Source organism: Capra hircus, chromosome 13 (assembly GCF_001704415.2).
Source record: "Capra hircus breed San Clemente chromosome 13, ASM170441v1, whole genome shotgun sequence".
Classification (NCBI taxonomy): domain Eukaryota; kingdom Metazoa; phylum Chordata; class Mammalia; order Artiodactyla; family Bovidae; genus Capra; species Capra hircus.
Window position 1 is genome coordinate 10,711,023 of NC_030820.1, and position 25,463 is coordinate 10,736,485.

The window sequence follows — 25,463 nt, forward strand, 5'->3', positions numbered from 1 at the left end:
CACAGCAACCCCTGGAGCCTTGATTGCCCGGAAAGACTCAGCGCGTGTCTGTGTGAAGCCATCACACAAGGCTGGACACCCACAGAGCCCTGAGAATCGGCTCTCCTCTCTTAAGCTGGGAACTAAAGAGATTGGCAAAAATGTAAAAGTAGTGACACTCTTGTCTCTAAAATATTTTTTAGGAGGAGGGGAGACTACAGTTTTTGAAAAATGTGTCCTTTGTGTTATCATGTAATTATTGTTGTTAATGTTTAAATTAACTAAAGTTACTAACGTGGTAATTGTAGATAGATAAAACTCACATAAATACAAGCTTCCTTGGGTCCTCACTAGTTTTGTAAAGCGTGAGGAAGTCCTGAGACAGAAATCTGTGGGAACCACTGCTTTTAGGGAGCTCCCAGTTAGGGAGTGTGCACAGTGCTGAGGCACACGGACGTCATCTGCACCGTGAGTTCTGCTCTGGGGAGCCCCGGGCCCCTGTCTCACGCTGTCGCCAGGCTTTCTCTTATTGTTTGCTCTAGCGATCTAGGGTGACGTCAGTAGAGAGGAATTTTTTATAATGGACATTTTTAGTTTCAGATTTAGAAAAAAGTCGAGAAGACAGTATGGACAGTTCTTACACATGCTGCACTCAGCGTCCTCCAGTGTTCGGGTGATGAGTTTGCCACAGTTAACGTGTCAGCGTGGGCACATTATTATCAACTATGGTCCAGTTTATTCAGATTCCCTGGTTCTTACCAGATTCTTGCCCTTTTCCTATTCCAGACTCTTCCTCAGATGACCCCACTGCATTTAGTTGTCAAGTCTTCTAGGCTTCTGTTGACTGTGCTGTGTGGTTTCCCCGGCTTGCCTTGGTCCTGGTGACCTTGAAGGGCACCAGTTAGGTGTCTTGTCACATGCCCCTCTGATGGCGTTTGTCTGGTGGTTACACTGATATTTGGCTCCATACCGTCAACATGATTTACAACTGATGACGTTGTCTTGGTGGCCTGGCTGAGCTGGGGTGTGGCAGGTGATTCCCACCTTCACCTCCGTCTCCTCTTTCCACACTGTGTGCCCTGAAAGGAAGTCATGGCTCGCAGCCCTCAGTTAAGAACAAGAGTTGGAATATCCACATAGATTGATTGGAATTCTTCTGTGAAGGAGATACTGTTTCTTCTCTTCAGTTTATTTATTTTTTCATTTATTTGTTTGTATCAGCATGGACTTGTGGATCTTGATAATTTGGGGATGGCTCACTTAGAATAGGAAACATCAAGATGGTGGAGTAGAGAACCCCATGCACAGTATGAAAGGGTAAGAAGATATGACACCGAAAGATGAACTCCCCAGATCAGTCGGTCCCCAATATGCTGCTGGAGAAGAACGGAGAAATGGCTCCAGAAGGATTGAAGAAACTGAGCCGAAGTGGAAACCACTCCCACTTTTGGATGTATCTGGCGGTGAAGGTAAATTTTGATGCTGTAAAGAACAATACTGCATAGGAACCTGGAATGTTAGGTCCATGAATCAAGGTGAATTGGAAGTGGTTAAACAGGAGACGGCAAGAGAAAACATCGACATTTTAGCAATCAGTGAACTAAAATGGACCAGAATGGGCAAATTTAATTCGGATGACCGCTATATCTACTGCTGTAGGCAAGAATCCCTTAGAAGAAAGGAAGTAGCCCTCTTGGTCAACAAGAGTCTGAAATGCAGTACTTGGGTACAGTTTCAAAAATGACAGAATGATCTCTGTTCATTTCCAAGGCAAACCATTCAGTATCACAGTAATCCAAGTCTGCTCCAGCCACTAATGCCAAAGAAGCTAAAGTTGATCGGTTCTATGAAGACCTTCTAGAACACACCGAAAAAAGATGTCCTTTTTATCATAGGGGTGAGTAAAAGCCACTCAGTCATGTGTGACTCTTTGCAATCCCATGGAATATACAGTCCATGGAGTTCTTCAGGCCAGAATACTGGAGTGGGTAACCTTTCCCTTCTCCAGGGGATCTTCCCAACCCAGGGATCTAATCCAGGTCTCCTGCACTGCAGGCAGATTCTTTACCAGCTAAGCCACTAGGGAAGCCCGGGAATACTGGCGTGGGCTATCTCTTCTCCAGCGATCTTCCCGACTCAGGAATCAAACCAGATCACCTGCATTGCAGGCAGATTCTGTACCAACTGAGCTTTCAGGAAAGCCTCATCTTTGGGGACTGCAATGCGAAGGTAGGAAATCAAAAGATACATGGAGTAAATGGAAAGTTTGCCTTGAGTACAAAAGGAAGCAGGACAAAGGCCAACAGAGTTTTGCCAAGAGAGTGCACTAGTCATAGCAAACACCCTCTTCCAACAGCACAAGAGACAACTCTACACATGGACCTGACCAGATGGTCAGTACCAAAATCACATTGTGTTATTTGCAGGCAAAGATGGAAAAGCTCTATAGATGCTCTATACAGAAGAGAAGCTCTATATAGATGGAGACGCTCTCAGCAAAAATAAGACCGGGAGCTGACTGTGCTCAGATCATGGCACTCCTATTGTAAAATTCAGACTCAAAGTAGGGAAAACCACTAGGCCATTCAGGTATGTGGAGAAGGCAATGGCAGCCCACTCCAGTACTCTTGCCTGGACAATCCCATGGATGGAGGAGCCTGGTGGGCTGCAGTCCATGGAGTCACTACGAGTCAAGTACAACTGAGTGACTTCACTTTTACTTTTTACTTTCATGCATTGGAGAAGGAAATGGCAACCCACTCCAGTGTTCTTGCCTGGAGAATCCTAGGGACAGAGGAGCCTGGTAGGAGGCTGTCTATGGGGTCGCACAGAGTCAGACATGACTGAAGTGACTTGGCAGCAGCCTTCAGATATGACCTAAATAAAATTCTTTATGATTATACAGTGGAAGTGACAAATAGATTCAAGGGACTGAAGCTGATAGAGTGCCTGAAGAACTGTGGATGGAGGTTCACTGCATTGTACAGGAGGCGGTGATCAAAACCATCCCTAAGAAAAAGAAATGCAAAAAGGCAAAATGGTTGTCTGAGGAGGCCTTACACGTAGCTGAGAAAAGAAGAGAAGCAAAAGGCAAAGGAAAAAAGGAAAGATAGATCCATCTGAATGCAGAGTTCTGAAGAATAGCAAGGAGGGACAAGAAAGCCTAAGTAAACAACGCAAAGAAATAGAGGAAAACAATGGAATGGGAAAGACTAGAGATCTCTTCAAGAAAATTGGTGATAAAGAGGGAACATTTCTTACAAAGATGAGAACAAGAAAGGGCAGAAATGGTATGGACCTGACAGAAGCAGAAGAGATTAAGAGCAAGAATATACAGAACAATACAAGAAAGATCTTAATGACCCAGGTAACCATGGTGATGTGATCACTCACCTAGAGCCAGACATCCTGGAGTGCGAAGTCAAGTGGGCCTTAGGAAGCATCACTATAAACAAAGTGAGTGGAGGTGATGGAATTCCAGCTGAGCTATTTCAAATCCTAAAAGATGCTGCTGCCAAAGTGCTGCACTCAATATGCTAGCAAATTTGGAAAACTCAGCAGTGGCCACAGGACTGGAAGAGGTCAGCTTTCATTCCAATCCCAAAGAAAAGCAATGTCAAAGAATGTTTAAACTATTACACGATTGTGTTCATTTCACACATTAGCAAAATAAAGCTCAAAATTCTCCAAGCTAGGCTTCAACTGTACATGAACCAAGAACTTCTAGATGCTCAAGCTGGATTTAGAAAAGGCAGAGGAACCAGAGATCAAATTGCCAACATCCTGTGATTGTTGGATCATAGAAAAAGCAAGAGAATTACAGAAAAACATCTGCTTCTGCGTCATTGACTATGCTAAAGCCTTGACTGTGTGAATCACAATAAATTTGTGTGGAAAATTCGTAAAGCAGTGGGAATATCAGACCACCTTACCTGCCTTCTGTGAAACCTGTATGCAAGTCAAGAAGCAACAGTTAGAACCAGACATGGAACAACAGACTGGTTCCAAATCAGGAAAGGAGTACATCAAGGCTGTATATTGTCACCCTGCTTATTTAACTTACATGCTGAGTACATTATGAAAAATGCCGGGCTGGATGAAACACAGGCTAAGATTGCTGGAAGAAATATCAGTAACCTCAGATATGCAGATGACATCACCCTATGGCAAAAAGCGAAGAACTAAAGAATCCCTTGATGAAAATGAAAGAGGAGAGTGAAAAAGCTGGCTTAAAACTCAGCATTCAAGAAACAAAGATCATGGCATCCGATCCCATCACTTCATGGCAACTAGATGGGGAAACAATGGAAACAGTGACAGACTTTATTTTCTTGGGCTTTAGAATCATTGCAAATGGTGACTGCGACCATGAAATTAAAAGACACTTGATCTTGGAAGAAAAGCAATGACCAGCCTAGATAGCATGTTAAAAAGCAGAAACATTACTTTGCTGGCAAAGGTCCGTCTAGTCAAAGCTATGGTATTTCCAGTAGTCATGTATGTATGTGAGAGTTGGACTATAAAGAAAGCTGAACGCCAAAGAATTGATGCTTTTGAACTGTGGTGTTCGAGATAACTCTTGAGAGACCCTTGGACTGCAAGGAGATCAAACCAGTCTATCCTAAAGGAAATCAGGCCTGAATATTCATTGGAAAGACTGATGCTGAAGCTGAAACTCCAATACTTTGGCCACCTGATGCGAAGAACTGACACATTGGAAAAGATCCTGATGCAGAGAAAGATTGAAGATTGGAGGAGAAGGGGACCACAGAGGACGAGATGGTTAGAAGGCCTCACTGACTCAATGGACATGAGTTTGGGCAAACTCCAGGAGACGGTGAAGGACAGGGAAGCCTGATGTATGCATTCCATGGGGTTGCAAAGAGTCAGAAACGACTGATCAACTCTGAACAGCACCACTTAGAATATTTCTGTAGTAGCAAAGTACTACTTATTGAAAATCTCACTCTCTTTCGACTGTGTTCTTGCTGGCCACCCAAATATGTAGTACTTCTTTACCTCAAATTATAAATGAGTGGGAAAAGGCAGTAAACACCATGAGTCTGGGCAAAAGCACTGACTTTCCAGCTGCAGAGGTCAAGGAATTAGTGTGTTGGGCGCTGCTTCGGAGGGTAGGAAATTATTTTGCCACATGCAATGGGCGGGGATGGGGAGGGGGCAGGAAATGCTCAGGACTTGGTGATCTTTCTCACGGCTTGTTAAGTAGAGCAGTGGTTTTATTTATTTATTTTTTCCTGAGAAACCTTGTGCTCGGTACAGTGAGAGTAGCTGTGGGTAATGCTGTGTGTTGTGATGTCCACTTTCATCTCATCTGTGCCTTCCTCAGTGGGGCAGTAGCTCTACATTGGTGTTGAAGGAGCCTCACAGGGCAGGGAGTTGCACCCTCCCCCCTTGATCTTCTGTGTATAATTCATGTAATTTATGTTCTTTCTTCAGATGGTGTTTGGAAAGAATGAGGGATTTGCTTAAAAGGAAAGTCTGCTGCTGGTCTCAGGGAACAAAGGGGCTGAGAGGGTCCTGAGAGTCCACACCTTACCTCTTTCTTCGTGGGTTGCTCTTCCTGTGCGGCGAGGCACAGGGCTTTATGAAAGTGTGTGGCAGAGGACTCATCTGGCTGAGAGAAGGGGCAGGAGAGGAGGGTTGGAGGCCAAGCAGGGGAGACATGAGGCGGGGGTTTCTGAGCTATGCTGGGAGCAGCAATAAGAGTGTAGAAAATGTGGTGAAAAGATTGTCAGAGTTTGGATTCAGGGGCAAGAGGTAAAGACAAAAGGTCAGTCTCAGGTTTCAAGATGGGAAACGCTGTTTTGAAAGCATAGAATAGTGATGTCTGCCACTGAGGCTCCTGTTCCATGGGAGTGGCTGTGCAGGAGGGAATTTCCAAGGACCCTCTCAAGGTTGGACGAGTCAGGAAAGCGCTGCAGGGCTCGCAGAGGCCAGGCCTCGGTGGTGGCGGCAGTGTGCTCTCATTCTTTAGCGGCTGCTAACACCATTTGTCCTGTTCTCCCAGAGTTTCCGGTTTGGTGTGGAGATAGCCTACGTGGGAGCTACCATCTTGGATGTCTGCAAGCGAGTGAGAAAGAAGACATTGGTTGGAGGCAACCATCAGAGTAAGGCTGCAGTTCCTTGTGTTTGTTACACAGATGAGCTTCCCTCGTTGCCTGGATCTGCCCAGAGTTTGTGCTCTCTCCCTCAAGGTGGCATCCGGGGTGACTCGAAGGGGCAGGTGGCTCTTCTGTCCCGCACCAACGCCAACGTGTTTGACGAGGCTGTCCGGGTCACAGAGGGAGAGGTGCCTGCCCGGATTCACTTGATCGGGGTAGGAGTGCATGTCTGTCCTCCGCTCTTACTCGGAAACCTCACCCACACACAGAGCCGATGAAAGTGCCCCACGCACTCAGACTCATCCTGCACACAGCAGTTGGGGTGACTGTCCTGTGTCTGCGCTGGGAGGCACTCCCCCCCGGCTGTTCTGCTCCAGCGAGTCCTGTAAACTAAGGCCCAGCAAGGACCGCGGACCTTTTCCCCTGCTCTCTAAAAAGAAGTGCATGCCCTTCTTGCCTGGGTGCACACACAGAAGCTCGCCGCATTTATGCTCTGGGTGCAGTTTAAGAGTCGGTTCCAAGAAGCCCGCTCATTTCAAAATCCCACCTGTACATCCTCTTTACTTCGTCTTGTTAACAACAGTAACAAACACAAAAAGACGAAAAGAAGCTCAAAGTTTCACCAGCAAACTTTTTCAGGGGATTAAATCGTTTGGATTGGACAGAATCATTGATATTTGGACACTTCTCCAGCCAGAGGAAGAACGGAAGAAACGTGAGTACTGCCTGGCCGTGTGGGGCAGGCACAGGCACCCTGGTGTCGGGTGGGAGGTGCGCTGAGTTGCTTGATGTCTGCCCTGGAGGAGCCGATGTGCTGCCTCTGGCGGTGGCGCGGTGCCCGAGGCTGCCTGTTCTCAGAGGCGATGACAGCTCTTTCCAGGCCCTGTTCTCGGGAGTTTAGATCTCTCTCTCACACACTGGCCCCGCGGCCGTCGTCCTCACTCTCTTTCTGTTCCGTCTGCCTGAGGACCTTACACGTGGTGACTTCTACCTGGGCCCTGTGCGATCGTTTCTAACACTTCCATAGCACGCTTGCTTTTTCATTACTGCGTTGTTTCAAATCCCCAACGAGCAGGGATCTCAAGGGCAGGGCTCTTGACCCCAAACTTGATGCATGGGTCACTGTGCTGACTCACTGCGGCGCCCAGGGCAGGCTTTGGTGCCATCAGGCCTGGACCCAGGTCTCCAGCTCTGAGACCATTCATTTGTCTCGTGGTCCATTAAGAATACGGAACTGCCACCACCGATATGGATGCAGCTGCGTCCCCCTGACCCACACGCACGTTCCCTCTAGGAAACCTCGTCATTAAGGACAAGTTCATCAGGAGGTGGGCGCGCAAAGAGGGCTTCAGCGGCTTCAAGCGGTACGTGACCGCGGCTGAGGACAAGGAGCTGGAAGCCAAGATCGCGGTCGTGGAGAAGTACAACATCCGCCTTCCAGAGCTGGTGGCGAGGATAGAGCGGTGCCACATAGAGGACTTGGACTTCGCAGGTGAGGACGTGGGGCGGAGGTGGCCTCTGGGCCTCTTGCCAGCGTGGACTTCACTGACCGGGGCGGCCACACCAGCCGAGGGGAGCCGGGCTGCCTTCCTCCCGCCCCCCTCTCTTTCTGCTCTACTTCCAGCTGGAAAAAGGGGCCCCTGAGCCCCAGCTCTGCCACTGTGGCAAGCCCCTGCCCTCCCCAGGGCCTCTGTCCCCTCGTGTGCAGGAAGTGGGTGGCAGGTGGTAGCCGTGAGCTCTGGACCGGACTCTGCCGTGTCCTCAGCCCCTGCAGTGGGTTTCTCATTCCCCTCATCTGTTTATTGTCTCCCTCCCTCCCTTTTTTTTGTTTTCAAACTGAGGTTCCCTCTTCTGCAGAGCTGCACCCAGGCGAGAAAACACAGTTAGGGCAGCATACACCTTCTCCCCACCCCTCTCTCCCCCTGCCTGCCCTGGCTGACGGTTGGCTGTGTTTCTGCTGCAGAGTACATCTTGGGCACCGTGCACAAGGCCAAGGGCCTGGAGTTTGACACCGTGCACGTCCTGGACGATTTTGTGAAAGTGCCCTGTGCCAGGCACAACCTCGCGCAGCTGCCCCACTTCAGAGTCGGTGAGCAGACAGAGTCTTCCTTGTGGGGCTGCCTTGCTTTTTCCGGGATGGTGTGGCCTCTTGGAAGGATCCTCCTAGAACAGAAAGGTCCTCCTGGTCCTAAATGTATTATTCCTAGACTGTGGTTTTTAGAAAAACTGAGCTTCCAGGGCCTACCTCTGTCAGGCTTCTCCAAGGGCAGGTGGGTTTATCGTGTCTTGATTTTTCCCCATCAGACAGAAGCTCTAAATCATAGTTTACCTACCCACCAGGGTGTATTTTTCTGTAATTTTTTTTTTTTAATTAAAGAGGCCTGAGAATCTTAAAAGGTGTCAGTGTACACTATCATTTGTCTTCTTTTGTATCAGTTTATACTTGAGGCTACCTGTTAAACTCTAAGCATCAGTGCTGTTGGTTTGGGGTTTAAGTCTTAGAGTGAAACCATTTGAAGTCTTCCTATAAACAGACAAAATCTCTCTCTTAGTCATGGGTCAAAATTTGGGTCATAGCCTGCATGGGTGAGCCCGAAATAGAAATACTAAAAATTCCTTAACCTCTGACAAATATATTCCTAAAACAAGAGGAAGACGTAGAGTTGAGCATACGTTGCTTTGGAGCAGGGAGACACAGTGGCCATAGTGATACCAGCTGCTCTGTCTTGAAGAAGTGAAGTTTATTTAATAATGCAATAGAGTGTGGCCTCATGCAGCCCTTACCAGGAGATTGTCACTGTGCCTTACGATTACTGCCGCACTGTTAGCAGTCCTGCTCTCTCATTGGTTGGTGCCACAGGGGCCCCTCCCACAGACAGCGGGCTGTCATGGAGCGACTTTTAGTGGTCTGTTCAGCCAGCTCTCAGCGGAGTGGTGGTCATTAGGAGAGTGAGGTGAGAGGCGGAGCCTGGCTTTCTCCCTGGGGCCCTTCAGCTCACCCAGCCCTGGACCAGCACGTGAGCCGGGGGCCCAGGGAACAGGCTGGGGGCCTTGTCCTGCAGGGCTCCAGAGCCTTCACCAGGACTGCACCCTGGCTGGGCCCACGCCTTGAAGTGGTGACCCGGTCCCTGATCCCCACCTCTGAGACCTCAACGGCAGCAGCCGTCTGCATGTGTCACAGTCTGTGGGGCCTGCCCCCACCGTACCAGCAGCCTGCAGAGCCTGAGGGCCGTTAGGGCCTGGGTGCCCGGTTCCCTCAGTGATGACAGCCACACAGGGTCTGGAGGCCTGGCCCTGAGGGAGCCGCCAGCTGAGATCTGCCTCCCCTCAGCCAGGACCGGACCTCAGAGGGTGACGGTTGTGCCTGGGGACTGTGTCCTTTCTTATCAGAACAGAGCATAATATTCACTTGGTGGAGGTTTACAGGAGCATCGTTCCCTGACCGTGACCTGACCTCAGGAACACAGGCTCTGCCACCAAAATGTTGGCAACAGCTCACTCATCCCTCCCTCCCCTGCCCTAGAAAAGGGCTTTGCTGAGAGCTCTCGAGGAGTTTGGGCTGTTTTAGGGCACAAGCCATCCAACTCTTTGCAGGGCCCTGCATTAAACTCTTCTCTGCTCCAAAGTTCAGTGTTGTGGTGTTTGGCCTCATCCTGTGCCCACCCTTCTAGGGGGGATGGCACAGCTCCTCATGTGTTCCCAGACCCCCACCCGTTGTGGAGGGCTCCTGTGTGCAGGCACTGACAGGGCAGAAACCGCGCGAGCCCATCCAGACTGGCTGAGGGAGAGGGACGGTGTTTGGAGGGAAGAGCATAGCCCCCGAGGCAGGAGGCGCAGGCACCCCGGGACCCTTGTGTGGCTGTGGCTGAGGCCTGTCTGTCCAGGGACTTCACCTCCATCAGCCTGATTTCTGCCAGCCTCCTGGTTGCCATGACGATGCTCCAGGCACGTCACTGCTGACCATGCACCAGGCGCTGGGTGACCAGTGAACAAGCCCCCAGGACTTGCCAGAGGCAGCACAAACAAGCACTCAAGGTCCTGTGTCCCTTATCTTGTAAGGTTTTGTTTGTTTCTGGAGTTGGTGTTTGTAGGAAAGCTTCATTTATGAAGCCAGCAGATCTTGAGGGATTTTTGCGGGGTAGGTGGGGAGTAGTAAATGTTTCGATGAAAACATAAATTTTTGTAAGCAGGCTTGTGTGTTGATATATTTTTTTCCCTTTTCTTTCTTTAGAGTCATTTTCTGAGGATGAGTGGAATTTACTGTATGTAGCAGTAACTCGTGCCAAAAAGCGGCTCATCATGACCAGATCTCTGGAGAACATTTTGACTTTGGCTGGGGTAAGCACAGACCGTTGTTTGCTGACTCCTGATTTATAGATAAGCCTGGCTTTTCTTAGCCTAAACCAGTACCCCAGAGAGTGAAATAAGAGAGTAAATTTTATGTACAAATAATCTCTACCTGTTGTGTGAGTTTCTGCATGAACTTTGATCTTATGTATTCTTAGAACCTGCAGCGTGGTTTTCTTGTAGAACCTGCATTACGGTAGTGGTTAGATCTGTAACAGAAGCAAATTATCACATTGGCAATTGATAACAGATGGCTTGTAGAGTAGTGATACCATTTCACAACATGGGTTACATGAGGAAATCTGAGACATTTTAATGTTGAGACAATGATATATTGCAGTCCTATGTCTGCATATGTTTGGAGTCCATGTCTCTGAAACACCGGGGACTTTTCTTTCATATCCACAGCCCCTGTTATTGTCTCAAAATTTATGGTGATTCCACATGGCCTCTACCACTCGATCCATAATCATACTTTTATGATTATCTCAGAAATGTCTTTTTGCAGTTGATTTGTTCAGATCAGGACCCAGATAGACATTTGGTTATTAGGTCTGTTAAACTTCTTTATTTAGAGCAGCCCAGGACCCCTCCCTCATCCCTGACACTTCTGACTGTTTGTGGAAACTGCGTCAATCTAACAGCTCTGTCTCTCAATATTCCGCTGAAGATGTGTAGTCAGAGTACAGTGTTTTGAAGTACCATGCTTGAAATGAGTCTTTTCCCCTCTGTGTGACTTGATCACCAGTTTAAGTGCAGGTAGACGTATTTGTTTATCTGCAGCCCCTACAAGGATTGCTGTCCTTTTTCATTATCTTTTTTGAATGTATAAAACTTATGTTTCTGAAATCAGAACTTTGTAATGGTATCCTTTGAGAAGTCTTGTTCCCTCCCTATCTCCTGTGGACTCTCTTCTTCCATCATGATAGCTAGTTTTTAAAAATTAGTTTTTAATATTTTCTTTTGCAGATATTGACAAATATGTATAGATGTATTTTTCTATTTTCCATGAAAGGTATCATTCTGTAATATTCTATACCTCACTTTTTATCAGTTTCTAAAGCTTTTTGTCCTCCTTTTTACAGCTAAGTGGCATTCACTGCATCCATCTGACATGATTTATATAGTTCTCACCCATGGATATTGGATTTTCTCCAGTCTTTCGCTTTTAATACTTTTGCCACCAGGCATGATCTTAGGCACAAGTCATTTTCTGTTTTAGCTAATACATCTTGGGGATACAATTCTACAGTCAAAGTTTCGGGGTAAAGGATAATGAATGTATCACTTTTCTAGGTATTACCGTATTCATCATGGGAATTGTATGTCTTGGAGTCCCACAGTTTTGTGTTAGAGTCTAGCAGACTTTTTAAAGCTACCTGGAAGCATGTCAGTTGCTCATGCACACACTTTATGGGGGGAGAGCTTTCTTCAAGGAGAAAAGAACACAGACTCTGGAGAAGTACTTCCTTCTCACTAAGGCTGGTTAGGAGACATCTGTTGGTCCAGGGGCTAGCATAGCCCGTTTGTATAACCAGATGATTCTTAGTCTGAAGGACCTTGCATGAGGGAAGGACTTCTGCTTTTTCTCTGTTGTGGCTTATGACTGCCTCTGGGAGCATCCTGTTTCAGACGTGGTGAAGTCCACCCTGGTCACACTGGCAGGAACATGAGCATTTGTAGATTTTCTGTTCTTTCTTGTAGCAGGTAGGCAGACCCTGAAAGCCAGAAAAATCAGAACATAAATCAGAACCGTAGACCTGGATTTGGGGGCGGGGGGGGAATTGGATAAATAGCTAGCTGTAATTCAGAAAAACCCATGAAATCATCCCTGCTTTGTCGGCAAGCATTGGAGATCTTTCTGGTATGCCAGCCCTGGTTGCCCTCCTCTGCGGCGGCGGCAGACCAGACCCTGGTGCCTGTTCTCGGGGCGTCTCCCATCTGGGAGGGCTCTGGCATTTGACACCGTGTCCACTGTGTGCAGACGATGCGCGCCTGGCACACCCTATTGTGCATCTTCCACCAGCAGCCAGCTGACCTGGGTGCTGGGTCCGTGCCTTTTGCAGGTAGAGCAGCAGAGGCTCAGAGCTCACGCACGCGAACAGCCAGGGGCTTGGGGAAGTGGGCATGCGCAGGTGTTTGAAGCTCACTGGGCTGTGAAGAGAACATACAGATCATGTTTAATGTCGCAGAGGCAGGTCAGCCTCAGATAAAATCCAGAAGTAGTCCTAAAATATTATAGCCAATAGTGCCACATGTTTGTCCATTAAACCTTTTTTTTAAACCAGTCATTTTAGTAAGAATGCAGCTGGACTGGGTCCCACTGTGTATGTTCTTTCGGAGTTGGTGTTACGCACAGGGGAAAGGCAGAGAAACAAGGGAAGCTGCTGTGGTCCGTGCTTTTCTTATCTTGGGACTCATATGATGGCCTAGAGTGTTGGACGTCCAGGTGGAAAATTGCAGGGGCCCTGCAGTGACACCCTTGCTCTCTCCTTCCCAGGAATACTTCTTGCAGGCGGAGCTGACGAGTAACGTGCTGAAGACAGGCGTGGTGCGCTGCTGCGTGGGCCAGTGCAGCAACGCCATCCCTGTGGACGCCGTGCTCACCATGCGCAAGCTGCCCATCACCTACGTATGTGTCTTGGCCACTGCCTCTGCCCTTCTCAGTCATCCGAGCTTTATCGCCAGGCAGCCGTGAGCCTGTCTGGGCCATGGGTGAGGGAGGTGAAGGGGAAGTTTGTCTGATCCTTCCATGAGGAGGTCTGGAGGTACGCTGTGGACCTCAGCGTCACAGACACTGGACCCCGTGGGGCCAAGCCAGGTGGCAGTCTGGGAGGCAGGCTGGTGCAGACGCTCAGGTGAGGACTGTTTCCTGGGGGCCCGGCTAGCTTTTTCCTGGCTTTTTCATCTTGTGCCTTGATACGCCCTGGGAACTTGATAAAGCAGAGTCCACGCTGGATGCTTTGCTGGAGGAGGTGTGACCTCAGGGCCACACGGCAGGTCTGAAAGCATCAGAGTCTGATGGAGGGGGCTCACACTTATTGGTGGAAAACGCTTGTCCTCCAACTGTCCCCCTCCCCTCCTTTCCTTATCCCCCCCTGCAGAGCAACAGGAAGGAGAACAAGGGTGGGTACCTGTGCCACTCGTGTGTGGAGCAGCGCATCGGGCCGCTGGCCTTCCTGACCGCCTCCCCTGAGCAGGTGCGCGCCATGGACCGCACGGTGGAGAACGTCGTGCTGCCCCGGCATGAGGCCCTGCTCTTCCTCGTCTTCTGAGCGCTGGGATGCCCGGGGGGCTCCTGCCCCTGCAGACAGCGGCGTGTGGGGGCTCCCTCCCTGAGGCCAGACTCGCTCACAGAGCATTTTCCAAGGATGATGACAGCAGCCAGAGTTGGACCTGCTTTGTCTTCACCCCTGGAGGTAGCCAGACCCTGCCGCCCCTCCTCCACATCAGTGGGCCAGGAACGCGGGGGATGGTCTTTTGATAAAGAAAAAAGAAAACATTTTATGTATTTAAACTTTTATTACAAGGTCTCAATTAAACAGGCATTGTAGCACTGGCATTCCACTGTGTGAGGCCCCTGCCTTCACCCCCACTGTTTCTGGACTTTCCGTTTCTCCACTTACTGTTGTCAAAGCTCTGTGACTCTTCATATCGCACGCTGAACAGAGTAGGAGGCTTTATGTCCAGGGACAGTTGACACATCAGAAACGAGATGTTTCATGCTCTGGGGAGTCGGGCACATGTGAGACGCAGGGTGCGCCCTTTCGTCATGGGGCTCACAGCCTGAACAGGGAGGCACTCGACACAGAAGTGCACAGTGACCATAGCTAGACGTCTCGCGTCCCTGCAGGTGGAGCACAAGACCAGAGCGTGAGGGCGGGGCGAGGCCGGCCAGCCACCACACGGGACACAGGCAGTTGGTTCCTGGTTGGGTGCTGGGGGTGTCAGTAACACAGCTGTTCTCACAGAGGCGTGGCTTGGCCGGTGTTTGCACGTTTTCTCCATGTAGCACATCAGGGATGCAGACGGCAGGTGGGGCACTGCCGGAGCTCCCCGGCTCTGGTGTCTGAGCCCAGGCCGCTGAGTGGGGAGCAGGCTTCCTGCCTTTTGCGGCTCCCCTCGTCTCTCCCACATCGGGCCTCTAGTGGAGCTTAGTGAGCGAGCAGGCCGGTGAGGAAAGCAAGGGTGCTGGCGGACGGGGTGGCTGTGTGGAGAGGGTGAGGGCTGCGTTAACATCTGCACGGGGGGGAGGATTCACGCGGTGGGCCCTGGGCACAGCTGGGGAGGACTTCCTCACCCCCCTGCCGTGCTCCTGGCCCAGCCTCACTTGGTGCTCCTGGATCACTCGGAACAAAGCAGCGAGTGGGAGGGAGTGGTTTGGATTTGCAGGGCACAGTGTTCAGAGTCTTTCAGTAGAAGGATTTGGGGAGGGGATGGCTAGAGAGGGCCCCACAAACACATTTTCTGAAAGTCTGGTTTTGCTCACTGGAGAGGAAGGCGCTTGCAGTTGTTGGAGAAGTATATCCTAGGCTTCCACTGAGCACCTGTTGGGCAGGCATTCCATGTCTGGAATCACATGCAGTCCTGACTCGGAGAGGGCAGTCAGGACTGTGATGCTGTGGCGGGGGTGGGTTAGAGGAGGGCGTCCAGAGCTGGAGCCGCACTGCTGCTCTGGGGCCCAAGAGGCGTCCATCAGAGTGGAAGGTGGGGGACCACCAGAATGGCTGGTGCCCGAGCTGTGTTTAATATCAGCATGAATGGCTAGCTACCTACTAAAGAAGGAGAGAACCTTCTGGAAAGAAGGAGCAACGTGAAGGACAAACATGTTTGTGGTCACGGTGCCACAGTAAAACATCAGTGTTAGTGTTTTGGTACTTATTTAAAAATAACAGTATCCAGGAATTGATACTGGTACTTTATTTTTTAAGTGTTATATAAGAATTTCTAAAATGTCAGTAAAATCAAGTAGTTGGTGTGTTTCAAATAGAAAAGTAATTTTTAAATACACAGTAAAAATAGAAATGTTATTTATTTTAGTTTCTTAAGGAAATCAGTAATCAGTTTATTAAGATAGAAATTCCTATATAAAATTTATAGTTTTGTTAAATATACTTATAAAGTTAATTATATTTATTTTTATTACAGATTTTTTAATTGAAGTATAGTTGATTTACAATATTATGTTAGTTTAGGTGTACAACATAATAATTTAATATTTTTATAGATTGCACTCCATTTTAAATTATTAAAAATGGTTATATTTCCCTGTGCTGTACAGTATATCTTTGTTGCTTATTTATACATAATAGTTTGCATCTTCTAATCCCATACCCTTGTGTGTGAGTGTTAAATATCCATTATCATTTTAATATGAGTGATTAGATGAAAAGAATAAAAGTGTTATTCAAAAATATAAACTGAGCACTACATGGAAATGAGAATCTTTTAGATCCTTTATAAAGGTTAGTCTTTAAAACATGGAGCTTCCCTGATTTCATTTAGTTGTGAATGTGTTTTAGTGCACATTTTCTGTAGAGATTTTTTTGTTTTTACACCACATACATTGGGAGAATAAGGAAAATAATTATAAGCTAGTTCCAGATATTTTTCTTTGGCTCATTCATTTTTAAGTAACCCCTTCTCATTGATAACTTAAATGAGATCTTTTTAAATTTGTTTAAGAATGTGCAGTCTGCTAATAGCAAGTTCTAGTTTTTTATTTCAAAGTTAGGATTTCTGATTTGTCTCCATCTTCTTTGCTTTTATCGTGTATATAGAGGTTGTGATGTAGAATTACCCATATAAAAACAAATTCTGTTATATTCCATTTGTTTAGAAGTTATTGGAAATAAAAATTATTCTTGAAATAGAATTGTTAAAATATCATAGTGCATTGTAGATTATGCATTACTTTGTCCTTTCATATAATTGTTCTCAAGGCATATTTCAGATTTTAGATTTTTTTTAAAAACTAGGTGATAGCATTTGACCAACCTAAAGTATTGGTACAGAGAAATTTTAAAATATCACAGAATATCAGCAACTGAAATTGCAGTCACTAAAGGTATGACCTATGGGAAATGTTTGGAGAGATGAGAAGTATTTGGCTGGGGCGTGTGTGCAGTAGGAGCAGGCTAGGGAGGGGCCAGGTCACTAAGGACGCTGGACACGAAGGAGTGTGGGTGGTGTGCTCAAAAATTATGAGAGGTCAGTGAGAAATTGTAAGACATTAGATTTTCTTTTCAGGAAGAGCATTCCAGTTGTAGATTGGAGGATGTTTTGAGAAGGTCAGCTCAGTTAAGAGGCTCAGAGTCATGATCTCAGCAAGAAATGACATCTGCTGGGCTGGACTAGCACCGGCGAAGTGGTCCAGTGAGGTGGGCTTGTCCTCTAGTGAGTGGTCCTCAGAGTGTGGTCCCCAGGTGAGCAGTGTCACATACTCTGGGACCTTGATATAAAGGCACATTCTGTTCTTCACCCACATCTGCTGGGTCAGAACTCGTGAGACTGAGGCCAGCAGTTAGTATTCTTCTATTATTATTCCTTTCTATTAGAATGTCTTTTCTTTACAGTGCTGTTAGTTTCTGCTGTACAGCAGTGTAAATCAGTTGTAAGACATATACATGCATCCCCTCTCTTTGGGGTTCCCTCCCCATTTACATCTTCATAGAGTATCGAGTACAGCTGCCTGTGCTTAGCCATCAGTTTCATACATAGTGCTGTATATGCGTCCATCCCTGTCTCCCAGTTCATCCTGTTCCTCTCCTCCCCACTTGGTACCCATATGCTTGTTCTCTGCACCTGTCTCTTCATTTCTACTTTGCAAATGAATTCATCTGTACCATTTTTCTAGATTCCACATATAAGCGATGTTTGTTTTACTCTTTCTGACTCCATTCTTTATGACAGCCTCTAGGTCCATCCACATCTCTGCAAATGGCACAGTTTTGTTCCTTTTTGTGGCTGAATAATACTAATACTCCATTGTATATACGTACCACGTCTTCTTTATCCATTCATCTGTTGAGGGATATTTGGTTGATGTTGATGTTTAACAAGCCCTACAAGTGATTCTGATGTGCACTGAGTTCTGAGAACTTCTGCTCTCAGGATTAAAGAGGTCAAATCAGTAGTACTTAGGGCTTCATTGGGGGTAGTAAGTCGGTGGTAGAAATCCTGACAGGACCCCTAGGTTTCTGGCTCGTTTGCAGTGTAGGTGAGGGTACCCTTCATTGGGACAGAAAACACAGGGTGTAGTAGGTTTGTGCAAAAACACTGATGGACTTGGTTTTGACTTGTCAAGTTTGGATACTTATAAGAAACCCAAGTAGGTTTGCTGGTGGGGACACGGGTCTGTAGGTCAACAGACTGGCATGGACTGGAAGCAGTTTAGAGTTGTTGTGTGTAAGTGGCGTTGAGGAAGACCAGCATGAGGGTTTCGATGAGTCCACTCCACCATAGTGTCCAGAAAGGAAAGCACAGAGGAACACCAGGCTTGAGCTGAGAAAGGAAGAGCATTCTTTGAAGAGGCAACAGCCAATTCCCAAAGATGGAGTTGCTGCTGAATTCAGGAGAGGAAGGGGTTTAAGTGGAAGTGGCTTCAGCGTCCAGCACTGCCTGGACCAGCAGCAGTGGGGAATAAAGTTGCAAAGCCAGAGGTGATGTTAGCATGGTCAGTTCAGTGAGGCCAGAAGCTGGACCATGGGGACCAACGTGGGTGGGGCCTTCAGGTAACCAAGCGTGATCATGGACCAATCATACATGTGTACTTTGGTTGCTTCCTGAAGCTATACTTCAGGGACAACAAATAGGATCCTTTTTTAAAGGCATAAATCTGTTCTGACAAAGACGACAGGGAGAAAGTGACAGCCACAAGAGTCTGGAGGTTGGGAAGCAGAGAAGTGAGTGATGACTGACAGCTCTCCAGGCCCAAGAGCTCTGACAAGGGGCGGGACTCGATGGTGCCGGGACCACGGGAATTAGGAGTAAAGTGGCAGAGAGTTTGAATAAAAGCCAGTTACATCCTCATATTCTTGCTGTCCTGTGAAACTGGGCAACGTCTCGTCCTCAACCCTGGCGGAATCCAGAGCTTTGGTCTCTGAGGAGGATGAACCAGGAGGCTCTCCTGAAAGAGACCAGGCACAGCGGAGGGCCAGGGCCACGGTGGACACAGGCCATCATCGTCACGAGCTCAGGTGCCTGCAGCGGAAGGCTTGTAACCTACAGACTCCAACTCCTCCCAGCTCTGGAAGCCGCGAGTGTGAGGGGAAGGCTACAGACTCCAACTCCTCCCAGCTCTGGAAGCCGCGAGTGTGAGGGGAAGGCTACAGACTCCAACTCCTCCCAGCTCTGGAAGCCGCGAGTGAGGGGAAGGCACTGGCACGTGTGTCGCCTGTTGAGCCCCTGCTTCCTGGTTCACAGAGAGCATCTGCTCACTGTCCTCACTTGAGGAAGGAGCAGGGAGCTCTCGGGTCTGTTCCCAGGACGCTGATCCCAGCCTGAGGGCTTCACCCCATGACCGCATCACCCTCAAAGGCCCCATCTCCTGACACTGTCCTCTTGGGGGGCAGTGTGGTTAGGAATAACATCCTTGTTTTATACACACGCATGCACGTGCTAGATGGGAGACCAACAACTTTAGGGAGCAGAACCAACTTCAGCAAAAGCACCCACAGTGATTTCGATTCCTTGGGTGACTGGCCCCCTGGAACCCGCATCGGCATCAGACTACCCAAATGCTCGGGGTTTCAGACAAGTTTTTAGTGCTCGACCCTTAAACAGGAGCAGCAGACCAACCAAATGTGGGTCTCCAGCCATCTGAAAAGAGCTCCAAGACGAAAGTGGGATATCAAAACAGAAAAGAATCAACTTGAAAGAAATGGTCTGTACAAGGAAAAGAAAAATCTAAATCTCTTAAATGTATTCAAAGAATAAGAGAAGATAGTGTATGCATGAAATAACAGGATCGGTTGTGTGTGTGTGTATTTGGAGACAAAAGTATAAAATGAAAAACCAATAGAATAGTTGCAAGAAATAAGTTGAAAAAATAATACAGGAAACTGAACAAAAGTTAAGATTGAAAGGAGAAACGTGGTCAGAGCCACCTTAAGAGGTTGAGCACCTCAATGCCAAAGGAGTTTCAGAAAAAGAAAACAGGCTGGCAACTTTCATTTTTAATTATGAAAAATCACCCAGAACTGAATTATGAGTTTCCAGGTTGAAATGCTCAGCAAAGTATATGACAGTAGACCTCCAGCGAGCCCACTGGTGCAGTTTCAGGAACACCAGAGATGGAGATTCTACAGGAAGAGCATTACCTGTGTGCAAATGTCCAGGAGTGGAAATGTCTTCAGGTTATGCGACTCCACGCCGAGGAGCTGCACCTTGAAACCCAGGGAAAGCGATTTCCAGCCTCACATCCCAAACCCAACCAAAGGATCAGTAAAATAAAGGTCCTTTTACGTGTAAAAATGTCATCCACCATGCTGCCTTCCTCAGGAAGCTGCAGGAAGGCTGAATCCCAGCAAAATAAAGGGCCAGTCAGGATGAGGAGGACCTTCCCCAGCAAACAGCAAGCCTGACGCAGGACGGGGGAGTCCTGGGCAGAATATTTCTGTAGAGGGCAGAGTGTGGGCTGGAGTTGGTGATGCATACAAAGTAATCCAGATTTGCTTTCCTGGAGTCTGGGTGAGGTCCGCTTCCTTTGATGCACACGACAGTGTGGAAGAGAATTAATACCCCAAAGTGGGAACTCATTTGAGAAGGAGGGAGGGAGCAGGCAGCCACTGGGGCCTGGTTGTCCAGTATTTGCATTGACCTTATCTGGGAAGCAACTTCAATGTTTATGAGCCTGGTAGACACACTTGGGACACCAAGTGTCACCTTGTTCAGCTCTCCCGACAAACCTGGGGGAGCAGATGGTGAGGCAGGCTTTAGGGTGATTGATCAGTAGCACGTAGCACAGTGCTCAGGTTGAAACCAGTGTGATCTCCAAACCCATGGTGTCTCCACCACCAGCACGTCAACGGTTGGAACTAGAGTTCTTCCGAAAACCCAGATCTGTCAGAAACAAAGCACAGAAGGCTTTCAGATGTTCTCAGCCATGGCATTCTTCAAACCAAATTCTATTCACAATAAATATAGCTGCCATAATTAGAACTCAGGGTAGCAGCTAGAATTCCTTCTAAGCTCTCCCCTGGGAAGCCCCCAAGCTGAGCAGCTTCTAAGGGTTCTGGGAACAGACCAGAGACACTGCAGCCACATGTAGCCCAGGGGGCGCTGGACCTCCTGGAGTTAGAGCAACTCTGGCGCCCGCCTGATCTCAGTTTTCTCAGACTGAAGAGTCCATGCATGTTTTGTAATGAGTACCTTCGGCTCTCTGCCCAGATATGTGAAGAAACAGTCCTGTACAGATAACCGAGTTCATGGTGATGGAATTCATGAGAAAGGGCCCCCTGGGTAGTGCCTGGGACTTGAGCAGGACCCAAAGATTCTGCTGATTGCAACCAGTCCCTGCACAACCTCCTCTCTTCTAGGCTGCTTTTGTTTCAGTTTGTTTATATAATAGTCACTGAGCAATCCTCCTGGAGCCAGCTAGGGTCACAGCGACCCCTGGAGTGGGGGAGGGGGTTGTAGAACCACAAAGCTGCACAGTTGGTGAGTGTGCCCTTCCAAGCCACTCCTGCTCCGTCTCAGGCTGTTAGCAGAGCTTATCCTGTTCTGTCAGCTGTAAGGCAGATCACCAGTCAAAGTTGCTCCTCCTTCCCTACTTGTCTGTGATTAGCAACACTTTCTTCTACTACCAAATCATTCTGGTGGGACTGCTTCGGTGACAAGCAATGGAAACTGAGTCTGTAATAACGAAAGAAGATGCGCTGGAAGAATATTCGGGGCTCGGAGGATCACAGGAATTTGGAGGATTGGGTTAGGAAGGCTGGGAGGAACCGAACCAAGGCAGCCGGGAGAGCTAAGACGACGGCAGCGTGACCACCACGTGGTGCTTCCGAAGCATTGCCGGGCGCTGCTCCGTCAGTTCTGCTGTGTTTGCTCATGCCATACTCGGTGCTTCTCACCGGGTGAGGGCATCCGATGGGCCTCACGTGGGTCTGGGTCTGCACCCTGGTGGGAGCCAGAGAAGGGGATATCAGCCTCTCTGCGTGTGGGCGGGAGGTCTCCAACATCATCACTGCAGGTCACTTTGCCAACAGTGGTGCGTTTAATCAAAACTTTTTCCAGTAGTCACGTGCAGATGTGAAAGTCAAACCATAAAGAAGGCTGAGCCCTGAAGAATTGATGCTTTCAAACTGTGGTGTTGGAGAAGACTCTTGAGAGTCCCTTGGACTGCAAGGAGATCAAACTAGTCCATCCTAAAGGAAATCAACCCTGATTATTCATTGGAAGGACTGTTGCTGAAGCTCCAATACTTTGACCACCTGATGAGAAGAGCTGACTCATTGGAAAAGACCCTGATGCTGGGAAAGATTGAGGGCAGGAGGAGGGGCAACAGAGGATGAGATGGTTGGATGGCATCACCGACTAAATGGACATGAGTTTGAGCAAACTGGGAGATAGTGAAGGACAGGGAAGCCTGGCATGCTGCAGCCCATGGTTTCGCAAAGAATTGGACACGAGAGCCACTGAGCAACAACGACAAATTGGAGAAGACAGAGCGTCACATCCCAGGTTACTCAGGACCAGAGACGTAGAATGGGTGGGTTCATGGATGGGACCCTAGGGGAGAAAAGTGTGAACCACAACTCCTTCATGCTTGTAGCACTGTATGTTTATAAATTCTGTGAAAATGTCACATGTTGAGTTCCTGATTTGTTGCTGACAGTGTGAGGTGTTGGGGATGCTTTGATTTGAATTGAGCTGGTTTCTTTGCCTTCAAGACTTATGGGAAAACCAACAAGTAAACCCAAGATTCCCAGCTACGTTCTTGAAATTCTGAGGCCAGAATTGAAGCAGATTTGGTCAGTTGGAAACATGTAACCACCCTTAAATATGCTCTTTTGGTCCCTGTTCTCTTACTTCCTAACATCTAGAAGAGAGTTTATCAAGAGGAAATTCTTACTTACTGATCAAGTCAAAGTGAAAAAGATGATGGGCAGTTTTCTTTGTGACAAATTTTGTGTAGGACAGGAAATGAGAGCAGGGAAAAATATGAATTATGTAGGTTCATAGCCAGCTGACAGAATCATCTGTAGAGCTCACAGACCCTTTTGAGTCCTGTGTGCTTTCTCCACTAAAAATAAAAAGATGGACTCTTCCTAGTGCCTGGAAGGTCCTGACCCCTATCATTCTCCTCACTCATCCATCCAACACTCCTTGGCATTTACAGAGTACCAAGGATGGAAAGACAGATGCTGGCCCTGGGCAGTACCAAGGTAGAATCTGCCAAGACGGTTCCCCTGATTCCTTCCCTCCTCTTTTGTCAGCCCACCACATCTCCGAGAGGCTGGGTGGCCCAGTGACTTGCTTTGACCAATGAAATGAAACAGATGTGCCCATAAGATGTGGCAATCCCCACCCTTAAGGGGCCTGGCAGTTTCTTCTTTCACCTGGAAGTGGTCTGGCTGTCCCGAGGCCACCATCTGTGAAGAAGCCCCAGCTAGCTAATGGTGCGTTCATGCAAGGGAGTGCTAGGGCCCCAGACAAGGGAGGTCTTCTCAGACCTCCTAGCTCAGCCCAGCAACTAATGGAACACAGACAAGTTAACGATGTACAGAGCAGACCTGCCTGGCTGAGCCCAGTCAGCCCCCAAGGGCAGCAAGCAGTAGTGGTCTAGAGCTGCTGCTGGGGAGGCCCGACGCGTGGTGACAGGTCGAAGGAAGCGACATCACATCAGGTCCACCCGCAGGACCCTCCCCAGTTGGCTGAGTCGAGGCTTCCGGGTCGGATGGGAAGTGGTGGTTTTGGAGAACTCACAGTTGGCCTGCAGGTGGGCACAGGTGTGAGGGAGTGGGAAGGAGTCCTGATGCAACAGAAAAAGTGCACCAGAGGCCCCACGTGCCACTCATTTGCCCTTCCAGGTAGGTTGTTATGGTCTCCATGATGACGCCTCATTTCTAGGCACCTTGTGTCCTCCCAGGCCAGCCCTCTGGGATCAGCCACTATCTGCATATAGAAATGGGGGACATGTAGAACTTGAGATGCTTGGAGGTGTTGGAGAAGGACGGGAAGGTGGGTGCTGAGTGTCCCCAGGCTACCTCCTTTTAACTCTGCCTGAGAACCAGCTCTCAGAACATTTTACCTTATTTTGATTAGGAATATTTTAATTAATCTATTTTTTCTTTTATATAGATTGTGAAGAATTATAGACTTTGAGAATTTATTAAAGGGATGATTTTAAATGAGCTACAGAAATCATAGGCACCCATAGGGTCTTAGCCTGAGATACACTGTGTGATCATTCATTCAGTTGTGTCCGACTCTTTGTGACCCCATGGACTGTAGCCCGCCAGGCTCCTCTGTCCATGGGATTTCCTAGGCAGGAATACTGGAGTGGGTTGCCATTTCCTTCTCCAATGGAATCTTTTAGTTTGTTGATCTAGCATCTGTTAATGACCTTGAGGGCAATGCATCAGTCTCTGAGAGAATTCAAAGATGAACACATAGTTCTTTCCAAGATGTTCACTGCTTGATGGATGCATTCTGGGGCCTTGGTATGTTTTGGCATCAGAGGTTGTTTAAACCTTCCCCTCGAAGGACTGTACCACCTGGTAAAAGAAGTCATTTTATCCCTTGGACTGGAAAAAAAAAAAAAAGCCCTGATTGAGTGATTGACTGATCTGTCCCTACCCAAGCCCTCTTGGTCCTTTTAGACCTCGACTCCACCCAGCCCTGCTTGCTGCTATGTCTAGATCTAATTTTTGACATATAATTCACCCAGCTTGAACTTGGTTGGTACTTGTTGGACAGCAGACTTCGTGCTGGACCTGAGCAAGGTGATTCCACAGCATCACATCACTCACTCTCCCCAAGATGATGTGAAATTGAACCATAAATCCATGAGCTAGCCCTGTGACCCAGCCCTCTTCCATCCCATAGAAACCTTTCAAATCCCTGGCTCCACTGAACATGTGCCTTTTTGTTGATGTTGTTCCTGTTAAATAAGTTTTAAAAATAACAAGGGTCATACACTTGAATTCTTGTGAAGAACAAACTGGATCCAGTTATTAATAAACTCCAGAAACTTAGGGACAAACAGCTGTAGAGAGAAGCAAAAAAGTGTAGGTAACTAGTGTATGTAAGGATAACTGGATAACCAAGTGTACATAAGGCTCAGCGAGTGTTAGCAGTGTTTCCTGCTCGTTGAAAGAGACAGTGAATATGGTACCTCTCTGAAATCCCCAACACCAACTATTTAGAATTCCTACCCTTTCTTCCTTCACTCTTTTTTTAAAATTAATCAATTTATTTTAATTGGAGGCTAATTACTTTACAATATTGTAGTGGTTTTTGCCATACATTGACCTGAATCAGCCTTGGGTGTACATGTGTTCCCCATCCTGAAACCCACCTCCCACCTCTCTCCCCATCCCATCTCTCAGGGTCATCCCAGTGCACCAGTGCTGCTGAAGCATCTAAATTCATGACCTGAGTCACAGGAGAACTCTGAGAGCCCAGCAGCAGGTGAACTGGTTGCTCTGCCTCCAGTCCACCTCCCCTCCCGGCTACACTGGCCTTGTGATGGGGTGGCTGACACCTGGTTTACAGTCCCGCCCCTGTACCTGCCCCCACCCCAACTCTGAGACTCTGCATGAGTAAATGGGCAAGTCACTTCTCTAGGTGTCGGCTTTCCCATCTCTAAAATGAAGAGCTGGGACAAGGCCCATGATCTTATAAACAAACATAAACATCAAAGAGGGAAAGAAAGCAACCCAGGGACAGCGTGTGCAGCAGACAGGCACGTGCTTCTCACGTGCACACACTGCCGGAAACTCTCCAAAGCCACAGTCTGACTCGGCTGCAGGCAAGACTTTTCCTTTCAGAGAGAAAAGCTGACCTCAG

The 25,463-nt window shown here is 48.0% G+C and overlaps 1 protein-coding gene across 3 annotated transcripts in view; it reads left to right on the forward strand.

The window, feature by feature from the left end:
• The window catches only part of FBXO18 (F-box protein, helicase, 18), a 38,767-nt gene extending 22,897 nt beyond the window's left edge, over positions 1-15,870 (forward strand). For 2 of the 3 annotated variants that reach the window (XM_018056944.1, XM_005687839.3), the window contains exons 14-21: positions 6,008-6,107; positions 6,195-6,316; positions 6,741-6,816; positions 7,396-7,593; positions 8,065-8,190; positions 10,333-10,439; positions 12,949-13,080; positions 13,553-14,010. In XM_018056944.1, coding sequence (XP_017912433.1) covers positions 6,008-6,107; positions 6,195-6,316; positions 6,741-6,816; positions 7,396-7,593; positions 8,065-8,190; positions 10,333-10,439; positions 12,949-13,080; positions 13,553-13,723 — 1,032 coding nt within the window. In that variant the 3' untranslated portion in view covers positions 13,724-14,010. Of the gene's footprint in view, positions 1-6,007; positions 6,108-6,194; positions 6,317-6,740; positions 6,817-7,395; positions 7,594-8,064; positions 8,191-10,332; positions 10,440-12,948; positions 13,081-13,552 lie in introns of all 3 variants that reach the window. The other variant, XM_018056943.1, reaches the window with a different exon arrangement.